General features: G+C 39.7%; 1 protein-coding gene across 3 annotated transcripts; it reads right to left on the bottom strand.

Annotated features, from left to right (window-relative positions):
* Positions 1-511: 511 nt before the first annotated feature.
* Positions 512-7,294, bottom strand: LOC108567326 (PR domain zinc finger protein 1-like). 3 transcript variants are annotated; one of them, XM_017927718.1, is made up of 7 exons: positions 6,822-7,294; positions 3,698-3,886; positions 3,516-3,635; positions 3,339-3,386; positions 2,849-3,101; positions 1,156-2,769; positions 512-1,085 (listed from the first exon to the last, which is right to left on the bottom strand). In XM_017927718.1, the coding sequence occupies exons 2-7, from the start codon at positions 3,881-3,883 to the stop codon at positions 832-834; spliced, it is 2,475 nt and encodes an 824-aa protein (XP_017783207.1). In that variant the 5' UTR covers positions 3,884-3,886; positions 6,822-7,294; the 3' UTR covers positions 512-831. The 3 variants fall into 3 exon arrangements, with proteins under 3 accessions (XP_017783207.1, XP_017783205.1, XP_017783206.1); XM_017927716.1 differs by having other exon boundaries at positions 513-1,085; positions 6,286-7,290; XM_017927717.1 differs by lacking the exon at positions 6,822-7,294 and adding an exon at positions 4,578-4,704 and having other exon boundaries at positions 513-1,085.
* Positions 7,295-12,610: the final 5,316 nt, after the last annotated feature.

The raw sequence follows: 12,610 nt of genomic DNA, 5'->3' as shown, positions 1-12,610 counted from the left end.
TCGGGATTATTTATTACTACATGCGCTCGAAAATACATATACAATTAATCCATTCATTAATTTCATTCTCAATTAAAAACGAACTTAGTAAATATTAATATCAATCATTTTTGGTTTTCTTTTGGTTATTACATTTATGTCCATTGTTTCTTCATCTTCTTATTCTTCTTCTTCCTCAATTACCGTCATACACATATAATAAGAGTCATGGTTTATTAATTAATTGTATTGCTTTAAATTTTCGTAATCAGTCTAAAATTCGAAATTCGGTCATTTTCTTCATCAATACTTGATCAATCAATTATTTGTTTCCATCTAGTTTTTATTTATTTTTGCACCATCTAAGGTAGATACAAAATGAAAAGATCGATTTCTTCATTTATGTTTTTAAATAAATTCAATAAATAAACTAAATCTATAAAAATATCTCATATTTATACGTTTCAACAAAAATATATTATCATTATTATCATCTTCTGAGTATCTTTACAAAAAATATAAAATAAATTCACTTTTCGCAACAATTTCATTTTGCGCGCGGGGGGGTTGGGCTTTTTCGGTGCTTCTTCGTCCATTTTGTTATAATGTTTTCCATTGAAAAACTTTCTTCAGCAAATTTTCTTTTGCTTGTTTTCAATATTTCGCGTTTTTTTACGGGACAATGCACGTGAGAGGGAGTTTGTTTTTCATTTTTCTTAAAAATTAAATAAACATTAAAAACTTAACAACTTAACTATTAGGTTGTGTGTGTTTCTTTGTTGAGTTTATGTAATTCTTTCTTCTGCTTCTTTTCTTCTATGTTTCAATTTCGCGAATGAGCAAATTGTCCTTTTAGGTACATTCAATTATGTGTGGCTGCGAGGATTCTATCACGCTCGGCCTCGATTCTACTTTGGTCGCGTGCGACGAGACCAAAGGGCCTGAGACCCTTTGGTGATGCACTTGCATACCCCCGCCTTGTTGAGTCATAGGCCTTGACAAACCCGGATGAAGGACCGTCGTGTGACCCATCTGTGCTGGCTGGCCATGAACCTCGTACATTTCTCTCGATTCATCGAAGATTTCCTTCTTCATGTCTACGGAACCTAAGCAAGCAAACAAAAACAACAGTTAGATATGGAGCTCATTTTTTCATCATTAAATATGTGTAATTACCTAAGCTGTTCTCTGAAGCTGCGTAGTCGTAGTAGTTGGGAGAACACTCCCCGTTGAGTTCATCTTCGATGTTGTTAGGTCTACATGAAGTTGTTTTCCAATGGGTCCGAAGACCTGATGCACTGATATAGTTCTTTCCACATTCTTGGCAAATGTACGGCCTCTCGTTCGTGTGCAGCCTTTTGTGTAGTTTCAGATGCACGAATTGTGTAAATTTGGCGGGGCAAAAGTCACAGGCGTACGGTTTTTGGCCACTGTGGAGTCGCAGGTGCGTTTTCAGATTGGATGTCGATGAAAATCGCTTCTTGCATATGACGCATTCATGAGGACGCTCTCCAGTGTGCACCAGGTGGTGTTTTTGGAGATGAGCCAACTGGGTGAACGATTTTGTGCACACGTTGCATTTGAACGGTCGTTCACCGCTGTGCGTACGCAGATGGACCTTGAGATTGGAGAGTTGTCCAAAGGTCTTGCAGCAGACGTTGCATTCGTAATGCATTTTACCGTCTTTCTTCTTAAGTGGATATGGTAGGCTCCTGTAGCCACGTGAAGAGCCGTTGGGACTCGTCGGGCTCAGGCTGCAAGAGTTTTGGTCGGGACTTCTCGAACCTGGGGGCGACGGTCTCGATGGATGCTGAAGAGGTGTCAGCGGGGTGAGAAGTTGATGGTTCAGATTTGTGGTCATTATGTGGGACGTAGAGATTATCTGAGTTGTAGCGAAACTCGTCGTTATTGGGGGTGAGTACGTTGTCGTCGGCGTTGGAATCGTACTGTGTACGGTGTTGTTGTTGGGAGATTGATACAGGTTGTAGTATGTCTGCGGTTGGTAGTCGTAATTGTGTGATAAATAAAAGTTGTTCGGAGGGCTCGGCGGAGTGCTCTTGCTTGTCGGCGTTTGCGTTTGTTGTAAATTTGAACTTGAATCTGGACTGCAAGGCACCGCTCCGTATCTATGACTTTTCTTGTAGGAATATGCCATCTCCGTCGGTGAACTAGGCGGCGGGGTGGCATTGGGCTGGCGCTGGTTTTGGTCGTTGTTGTTGTTATTGGTATCGATGCGGTTCCTTAGAAGGATGTTCTCCAAGATGCTCGAAGAAGGCGGCGTGTATCTGCTGATCGGTTGCGGTTTAACATCAGATTCGTAGAAGGGCTTGTTAGGAACTTCGTGTGGGGGCGAGTCGTAAACTATCACCGAACTTGGGGGTGTCACTATTTGAGTGCTCATTTCAGGTACTGCTGGGGACGGCGCCTTCTCGTTCTCATGATCACTTTCCGCTGCCTTCGACTTGTAATGATAGGCCTTCGAAATCTTGATCTTCACTTTACGGTATTCATTTTTTTGGGTTTCATGAGCTACGGGTTTTATCACTGCGGTTTCCTTGGAACTTGGCTTTGTACTAAAGTCCAACACATAATTGTTCTCACTGTCGGAATCGCTGGAATCTTCAGGCGGAGTGAACGCATCGTCGTGATATCCATTACTGTGGTATCCTTCGTCTGACCGAACACTTCCATCTGTAGGTGTTAGTTGATGCTCATATGGAGGGCCCTCTTTTGCTTGAGGATCTGTTGTGCTCACCGTAATCACTTCAGAGCTCTGCTGCACTTGCTGTCCTATTGTACAAAAGAGAAATAGAAAAAAAAGCAAATTAATAAATATCAATTGGACTTTTCGTAATTTCATTTAACATACTTATTCTTTGAAGCATCTGCTCCCCAGTTAGGGGATAGTTCAAGCGCTCCGCGAATTCCCTGCAGTACCAGACGAGGAGCTCCTGGTTGGGGAGAATGGGTTTTATCGTGTAGAAATAAATGTTCATCTTGTATTGGCAAGCGATGAGGTTTTGCGATTCGCTCGAATAAGCAGGGTTCACGTAACGCATCCAATTCGCCTTCGAAGTATCGAACCCATCTATATAGAAGTAAAGCTCATTTTCCTTGTATATCTGCAAACAAAAAATCAACAAAATAAAACATCAGAATGCGTTGGCAAAATATTCCCGTCGCCTTCAGATTATTTCCGCACACCGTTGCGAAAACTTCTATTTATAATTCAGATTAGAATACACTAAGCATTGACTAATTTGTTTGTTCGGTGCGCTTTCAATTTCGTGTTAACTATCGAATTACTTCTGAACGGTTAGTTTATTTTATTTTTCTAAAGGAAAGTTAGAACAAAGTACCTTAGATTCGTTACAAGTATTACGGAAAAAGCCCTCTCGTAGTTGCACCTATTGGAAAGAAAGGAGAGAAAGAAAGTCGAGAATTAGAGAAGTGAACCACAACCATAAGATGATTATATTTCTTTGTAATAAAAACTATATAGTTTACTAGATGCGAATATAAATAAATGCACTTACCCTCCAGAAATATTTTCTGTTGGCCGATGGTGGAACAGCATCTTTGGCGTAAATTTCTCCCACGAGGGGTCCAAAGCGCGTCCCTCGTGGGATGTAGCCCGTGCTCCAAACACCTTGAGCCTAAACATAAAGTGAATTATTAGTAAATGCATTTGGAAAAAAGGCTTTCCACGTTTACTTACATCTGAGAGGGCTTGGGAAGATTTAAGAACGAGATTTCTGGGTAGCGTGGCTTCGGCCCTGTTTGGGGTGCCGACTTCCACGGAAATGTCTGGCACTATGTAGGTGGTGTGCTGTTCGAAGTCTTCCTCACGCATATTGGACAGGTCGAACTCACTGGCCGACGACACTTGGCCTTCCTCGATCATTTTCTGTAAGAATGAAAAGAAGCGTGTAATGAGTGTGTGTGCGTGTAACAGTGATGACAATAATGATAAAGATGTTGATGGTGATTGTTTGAGGGTGGATAGGATGGGATGAGGATGAGGTGTGTGGCCTGTGAGGTGGATGGATGATGGTGAATCAATTTCTGTTGCATTCCCCTGCACCGGGGGCGCGAAGTGAAAGCAAATATGGGTCAGTATGTACGAGAGAGCGGATATCGACCGGCGTCGCGGCGCTGCACCCGTGACGTCACCGTTGTTCCGCGTCTACGTCATAGCCGAGTCGGTAACCCTTTGGCGCAACAATTTACTTTTCACCGTATGAACAGGTTGAGGGCTTTTGCAGCTATTTTAAAGGTCAAACGTCGCTGCGTGCAACTGCTTCATATTTCCACCCGTCGCGGCTCCCATTTATTTATCTAAAACCATTTATATGTGCATATATATATATATTACAAATCTGAACTTTGCCCTTAGCCCTTCTTGGCATGTATACAATATACGGTATATAGTCTGCACAGTGTTGGTATTCGTCCGCAGCGTCGGGACGGCCTCGAGCGAAATGTCAACAGCTCACCCTTTAACCTTTAACCTTCCGGAAATGCACGGAAAGAACGTACGTCGCGGAAACATCGCGATATATTCAAAAATGGAAATACCACCTTCCTGCAATAATTACCTCCTATCGTTCGGTTTTTCGCCCGGTCTACAACCGCGCTATCGCGATCTGCTGAAATGCAAAGTTCGCTCGTTGTTGCCTTTGACCTCTGCCATCTCTGAATCGAGCGAAAGAGGAGTCTCTAACGAAACGATCTCAAACGGACGGATCGCCGTCTGAAAAAACATGTTGCGCAATTTTTTGCCTCCATTTCGGTGTTTTTCGGTCTGAACGATCAAATTGAATCCCGGGACTAATAATAGTTCGCAAGGCTGCAAATGCATGCACCGTTACGTCACGGGTGCAGGGCCTCTCCTTCTAACCGCATCAAATCTTTCTAACGCCGTCTCTATCCGCTGCAACCTTGCAACCGTTTGGCACCCGACGTGTGACCCTGACTAATCTTTAAACATCCAATGCTGCACTAACAATAATTACAGCTCGGCTCCGACGAAAATTGCAAAATATTTGCCTACCCGCATTTATTATTTCACTAAACCATCAATGCCATTCGCGCAACTCGCTTCGAATCAACATACTAAAAAGCACAAACAAAAAGTACTACAATTACCTAATAAAAGAAAATATTATATACAATATTTCCACGCATTAATTAATTAATATTTATAAATACATACATTGACTTGTTTAAAATACCAATTTTAAATCATTTTCAATTTAATTATTTCTAAAAAAAATATTTTATTATATATGCATGTAATTAAACAAAAAGATAACGTAACCAAGTAACAAAGCGACTATGTTGTCCCTTTATTTTTAACATGCAATATAATCACATCGTACAACTTGTATGAATCATATTTGCTACGAACGGATTCTGCGACTTGCAATTTAAATCTCAATTTAGAGGACTTTGCGTAATTACCGAATAAATGAAAAGAAACAATTCGTAGTAGCGAATTGAATTATACATTTCGAGCGATCTATTTATGTTGCATGTATGTTGATAAGTTTAATGTTCGGTATTGTGCAAATGCAAATTAAATCGACTGAATCATAGATTGCCGCTATCGTAGACCAACCAGAACCTAACTCAATTGCACTTTTTAATATCGCTTTATTCAACTATAGGTCGTTTTATTTATAATACTCACTCTATTGCGTATTCATTTACAATGACATATTATTATTATTAACATATAATATGAGAATGAAAATGTAATTAACTTCTTTGTAATTAAACTATAGTGTTTTTTATGTGATTTTTATGAAATTTACGTATTTGTATGATAGTAAACAATTTATAATGTTTATCATGAAAAACATTAAATGTTTTTTTTTTATGTTTAGATTAAAATAAATATTTTAAGTGATTATGTAAAGGGTTTGAAAGTGTTACCAAATGTTGGTCGGATGTGAAATGCAATTCGATAAAATTACGGTTGTTGTTTGAGACTGTTGAACAGTAAACACTATTTGCTCGATAAATATTGTTAACCTTGCAGCGAACTTGAGTTTCGTTCGGTGTTTTTACTCAAATAGAAGTCCTTATCTGTACCGGATTGCCGAGTTGCAAATTTAAAATAGAAAATGTGGATGCTGGCGTTTTGGAAACGCACAAGGAAATGTCATGGAGTTCAAACGATTCATCTTCTTCGTTGAAGATTCGGAGTTTGGCGAGGTGTGATGGTTTTGCTAAATAATATATATGTATAAAAATGTCATAGGTCATGGATTTGGAATTGCGATCTTAAATGATAGCATTTACCTTTTTCGATTGCTGGTATTTGTTTGTTTGCGTTTTGTTTTGAGACGGTGAGGGTTTTCGGTTTCTTAGCGAGATTAAGACGCGCCTCGAGTTCAGAGCGGTTCCTTCGAAGGGCGTCGTTTTCTACGCGGAAACCGGCCGGCGGCCATCTTGAATTTTCACTTTTGATTGTATTGAACGCGCTCCTGCGATTTTTGTCTTCCCGCACATATGAGAGGAAATCGAGAGAGAAATGCGACAGGCGAGCTCGGACCGAACGGAAACGAGACTGTTGGGAGACACTGGTGTGGAACAATTCAGTTCATGAGCAGGAGGATGGACAGTCAAAGACGAAATGTTTTGTTTTGCTTTCTGGGGGGTTGATGTTCGTTTTTTTTTTATTTTTGCGTTCGCTATTAATAGCCAGTGATCAATACAACTTTCGTTTTGGATGTATTACGCAGTACGATGTGAGCGAGATAATTCTTTTTTTATTTTGCACTTTTGTTTATGCAGACGGAGAAAGAGAGAGGGAAAAAAATAGATGAGCTGCTCACTGCTTCCTGTTTGAGGTTGCTGAAGATGCTGCTTCTGCTGTTGTTGTTATTGTTGTTGAAGGTGGTACGCGGTTGGTGGGGGTTGTAACATGAAGGTTCTGTGCGTGTTTTCGAACAGTTTGTTGGTGGCGCGTCGCGACGCGCTTTTGTGCGTCCCGCATGCACGCACTTGCACAGGCACACGCCTCTCGTTTGCTCTGACCTAGGTTTACACCCTAGGTGTACCAGTTGTTTGTGGTTTTCTGCACGTTGCTGGTCACGCGCGTTCTTCCACACGGATCGACGCGGAAGTCGGAAATGCACCGTCAAGAGATGTGCTGGAGTGAGGAACGTCGACCGAGTGAGGCGCCCCGACGCCGACCTAACACAACACAGTCCGCCGTGCGCGCTGATGCAACGCTGCACCGTCCGACCGAACGACCGACAACCCGCCCTGCGCCCCACGTCCCTCGTTGCCGCCGCCCCCCCGCTTGCTTCACTTCAGGCCCTAAGCGCCCCCTCTCGCTCGCGCCCACCGCCCCCACGATGCGCCCCCTCTCGCTCGCACACATGCGCTGATAACGCGCTGCGCTGATAATATTCTACGTGCATTACTGATTGCGCTCATGCCTCTATTAATTACATCCTACCACTCGCACAAAAACACTTGCATTATTCTCAATGTCGCATATTGTTAGGCTTTTCGGACCCGCGTCCCACCATACCAACACATTCAAATGCGCACGCTATTCTCATTCGCAGTCCATTCAATTTGCCCAAACCAAAAACAATACCGCACTTCGCCTTTGCCAAATTCCACCATACAATTTCTTACCCTCAGTAATAACAGTACCATCTAACTATATCAATCAAGTACCATCAACAAATTCAAATAATAACAAATTAAACATATTGAATGATTAGAAAAATAATTGATGAAAAACAGATTAAAATTTATATTTAATTAAGTTGCAAAAACGTTAGAAGAATAAATGAATGAAAAATAATCGAGCGCTTAATTTCGAAACAATTTTTTTTCGCTAATAACTAATAATAAATTTGTTTTATAAGAATTATCAAATGCTTGCAAAATTTTAACAACTGTGCAATAAACAAATCAGAAAAGCAAAAAAAATAGATTGGTATCATTTTTGTTACTTTTACGTAATACAATCAATAAATTAATACTTTTACCATACGATTTTTTTAAAATTTAATAGTGCCTATTAGTTATAAGTTACATTTAGAGATTTATGAATGAGTTTGTAAATTTAATTCATAATGGTGCTCGATCGATCGCCGTTGCATACGCATATAGAAATTAATTTGAAATATTTGTCATATTAACATATAAACTAACATATGTAAATATATGAACTGTCTATAATTATACTTTGATTTAATTGAGCTAAAAAAAAATAAGGATTGCCCTTGGAATTTGTAGATCTGCATGGTGTGCGTATTTGTCGCGTCAAATTTAAAATCGTGATTGGGCAATGCTGAGGAATTTATAAATATGCAAATGAATGGTCGTGCTAAAGTGTTTATGTGTGTGAGTGTGTGTGTATGTTGAGGTGGTCGTGGAAATATAGTAGGCAGGGAGCATGCCGGATTTCCCGGAGTTTTCCAGGCTTCGAGTGGGGTTGGTAGTGGTTGTGGCAGAGCCCTGTGCGCGATGCAGTTTCGTCGAGGGTTCGTCGACCTCGATATTGATTTCGTATAATTTCACTTTTATTTTGTTTTGACGGAGGGACGGACGCCCAACCGAAGCACAACAAAACCATCCGCCAAAAAAGTATACAATCGCAGTGGGATGCAAACTACAGACTCGACACTGCATTGCACTTAACGTTTCTTAATTTTATTTCTAAAAAATAATAATTAACAATAGCTATTTACGCTAGTTAAATTTTATTAATAAACTATTTTTTTTAATAATTTTTCATATTATAGAGTTAAAGCAATAAACTGTTTTTGAAATTATTTGTTTTAACTTATTGATGAATTAAAGAAATAAATATGTAAGTGTAATATAAACTTTACATAAACTAATTTTTATTTTAATTATTTGCAATATTTTGCAATCATAAATATTAAACAAAATTGTACTTATTTCAGTTTATAGTTAACTGAGAATTAACAAGAAATAGATGATATTGAATTATAAAAATATATAAAGTAAGAAGAAAAGTCGAAAAGTGTCGGTTGTGAGATCGTTAGCCTTTGGGTGAGACTTTGGGTTTTGAGGAAGAATTAATTATTTGGGGTGGTCGAAAGGGCGGAAAACAATTCAGCGTGTAGTTGGATGGTGGCGAAATTGCTTCATAGCCATCATCCCCTGGCGTTCCTCGTTTTGCGGAAGGTTCGGGTTTGACCCCGCATGACCTGGGCCAACACTTTCCATGGTAACCGTCACGCAAGTCGCGGATCGATTCCAAATGCCTCCCCTCTCAGACAACACTCGCACACATTCATACACACACACACATATTTCCTAGGGGTTGCATTGCTGAAATATCGAGGAAAATAATCCAGGAAAATCTTTCTAAATGGATATCGATCTAGACGAATCTATAATTCTGTTTGTTCAGCAATGTTTAAAATATAAACTTAATAATTAGTGGTAACAAATTAGATGTTTCTCAAAAAATCATTATTTATCATTAATTAAGTAACTAATGTTAGACTTTTTAATATTGATCTCTTATTGAATTAATAATGTTGTCATTCAAATTGTAGATGTTTGATGAATATTTAATTCAAATTTTTTATTGTATTGATTTTCCAGAAGGATTATTGTTGTAATTCAATAACGCATATGAGTACCGTTCACTTAGACTCATACGTGTATGATTGACTTAATTCAGGTCATCGTTTGACCAATGGCGATTGTTGCCGTGGCTTTCGCACCTTCCGTACATCGCTTGGCCTTTTGGCCTAAAAACGGTACGAAAGAAGAGAATAAACAGACAAAACAAATACAATCAACAAGAAAATAATTTACAGGAATTAGGTAAACACAGAAGAAGATCCTATTGGATGTACGACAGGATCTCTCTCCGCATAGATATGGATATATTTCGGGTCTGCCTGCCTCTCGGATGGGAAATATCCGGTTAGGGGGGATGTCAACATTGGATGCCACGCCGGGTCAACGACCGACACACAATTTCCCTTCTCTTCCCCCCCAGATTTTCCGCCCCTTCCCCATCTCGATGCGTGCATTTCCCATCCCCACCTCGCTCTCAGTCTGCGCGCTTTTCCCCGGCGGAAATCGACTGAAAAAGAAAACGCGCAGCCCTTTCGTCCCGAAAACAAAGAGCATCTCTTCTCTCTCTTTTTCATCGTCTATACCTTTCACATACAGCTGCCTGGTCAAGTGTGGTCAAGATATTTTAGCGGCCCTTTTTACCATTCCCCAAAAATGGCAAACAAAACGCTCTCGGGTGTCCCTCAACTATTCTTAATCCCCTTGCGAATAAATCGCTTCATTCTTCTGGTAAGGTGCATCGCACAAAAGGATTTGAAGATTCCTAGTTCCCATTTACATGAAGCATTTCAGAATTTACCAAAATCCAAAAGAAGAAACTCTTTATTCGCACAATAACCCTTAGGGATTACAGCAAAGGATTACTATGTACTAATTCACTAAAGATTATTACAAAAAAAAGTGTAAAAATGTAATACATGCAAATCGAATAAAGTAAATGCATGAATGAGATGTTTCGATTATAGTAAAATGGTTGTATTTATTGGTGAAATATCTAAATGCATGCATGTGCGGCCGGCGTAAATCGATACTCGCGCTCTCCATAATAACTGTGCAAAAGATTATTGTAATAATAATGCATGCCAGTCCGAGAGGTCGATGAACTAACCCAGTGTCCTACTAATCCCAAAGAAAAGTGGTAGATAGTGCGAAGAGAAAAAAGAACGAGTAGTAGGAAATCGACGGTGGTGGGATCATCAGCGCCGTTTTTTCTTCTTCCCACTCCTATCCTCGCAATAATTTTCCCTACGCTATCACCGACCATCATCATCTATTTTTCGCAACTGCACCAATTTTCATTGAACCGAAAAAGGGATTCGGTCAAATAATTAAAAGCCCGCCCGTTCTGCGCGAAGGTAAAGAAAATGGGTGGAGGGGGGTCAGCGAAATATACAATATTCGCGAGGCTCGGTTCAAGTTCAACGAACCTCGCGCATGACCTTAAAAACTCCCGAAACTTCGTCATTATTTACTTTTCATTATATCCATATTTTTTTTTTATCCGCGATATTTCCAAATCTAATTATCTTCTCATTGTTACATTATTGCGACGACCTTAGCAACGTAATTAGATAAGTTTTTTTTATCAATGTCGATTCCATTCCGCATCATTAGTTCTCACCTAACGAATTATTCGATGTATATTGTATAACCGCAGAATGGATTGATTGTGTGACTTAAGGTTAAAGCACTTTAAGGTCATTCGGTGCTGTATTATTAAACTCGCAGCCTTGCGGTTTTAGGTTTATTTTGCTTCATTCTATTGGAAACAATTTGCAATTAGTGAATGATCCAATTGAAATTTGAATTTGTTATAATTAGTGTAAGATGTTGCTTTTTCTTACCGTTGAGTTGTAAACATTAATCCTTGAATTATCCTTTATTAAAGCGAAGCATTGAAACACTTCACTCAAAATAATCCAATTGCGTTGCGCACAGTCGTCAGTTTTCCCAGATTGATTGTAATCCTGGATAAGTTTATGCTTTTGAGATCCTTGTCTAATACTATTTTATGCACACACTTATGCTGGGCATCGAGATATCCGGTATCGGCAGTCTTAAGAATTTAAAATCACAATTGTTTTGATCATGTTATAACAGCGGGAGATAACCACTAGAGCCGGTAAAAGCGAAAGATAATGTGTTTAAAAAAAAACTAGTGATATTCGCCGCGTTTGTCTTGTACGGCTGTCTCGTCTGTACTGAGTGTTAAACTTGACCGTGGTGAGTTTGTTGGTGAGGTTCTTCGGATGTGCGCGGTGCGGTGGTTTCTCGAACTACGATCGCTTCCAATGTGTGCGTGTGTAACGGGAAATTGGGGCCGTTCACCTCCGAATAATATTCGGCCTCAACTTGTTACGCCTCACGTTTCAGGAAGTCCTTCTACATCTACTCCACGAGAGTCGTTCGACTCTCAGGTTCACGGTTACGTCGATTCTGTAACGATTTTTCCAAACTTTTGATCATTCAGATAGTTTTTCCAATTCAAAATACATCATTTCCTATTTATAAAAATTCATCATCAACTACGCAATAATCGCTCAATAATGTATGACAACAAATAAACGACATCAAAAGGAAAAGTATAATGGTCATTGTCGCAGATAAGACAGAGTTTTGCTTTCAATTAAAAATTTCGATTTTCTGCGGTCGCTTTTGTTTAATTTTCTTCTAATTGTATTAAATCGCCCATTCAAACGGTCGATTAATGCAAAGGCCGAGGCCGGAGTGTAATAAACTATTATTCAGGTACGTTGAACTGAAGTGAATGTGTTAAACATTTTCGGCTAGGCCATTGAGAGAGCGTTCGTTCGTTCGCTTGCCTCCGCCGCCGCCGTCCGTTTGTTCACTCTAACTGTACACAATGTATACCAGAGAACTTGCGATTTTAAATTGTCTCAAAATGGAAATTAATTGGACCCATTCAATTGCCGAAACAAATTCTGGAAAGCCGATGAACTTGTGCGAACTCGAAAACACTAAAATCGAGAACGAAGGAGAGAAGGAAAAGAAAAACGTACGCTGCACACGCATCGAGCGT

This window comes from Nicrophorus vespilloides, unplaced genomic scaffold (assembly GCF_001412225.1).
Source record: "Nicrophorus vespilloides isolate i.1.1-1 unplaced genomic scaffold, Nicve_v1.0, whole genome shotgun sequence".
Classification (NCBI taxonomy): Eukaryota; Metazoa; Arthropoda; class Insecta; order Coleoptera; family Silphidae; genus Nicrophorus; species Nicrophorus vespilloides.
The sequence above is the reverse complement of the archived record's forward strand: the minus strand, read 5'-3'. Positions and strand labels throughout refer to the sequence as shown.

Bases quoted from the DNA above. Each gene is read 5' to 3' on its own strand.
- LOC108567326 (XM_017927718.1), bottom strand. From the start codon at position 3,883: ATGATCGAGGAAGGCCAAGTGTCGTCGGCCAGTGAGTTCGACCTGTCC. The intron at 3,636-3,697 runs GTAAGTAAACGT...CTTTATGTTTAG, and splicing joins CTTCCCAAGCCCTCTCAGAT to GCTCAAGGTGTTTGGAGCAC. The intron at 1,086-1,155 runs GTAATTACACAT...TTGCTTGCTTAG, and splicing joins AGCTTCAGAGAACAGCTTAG to GTTCCGTAGACATGAAGAAG.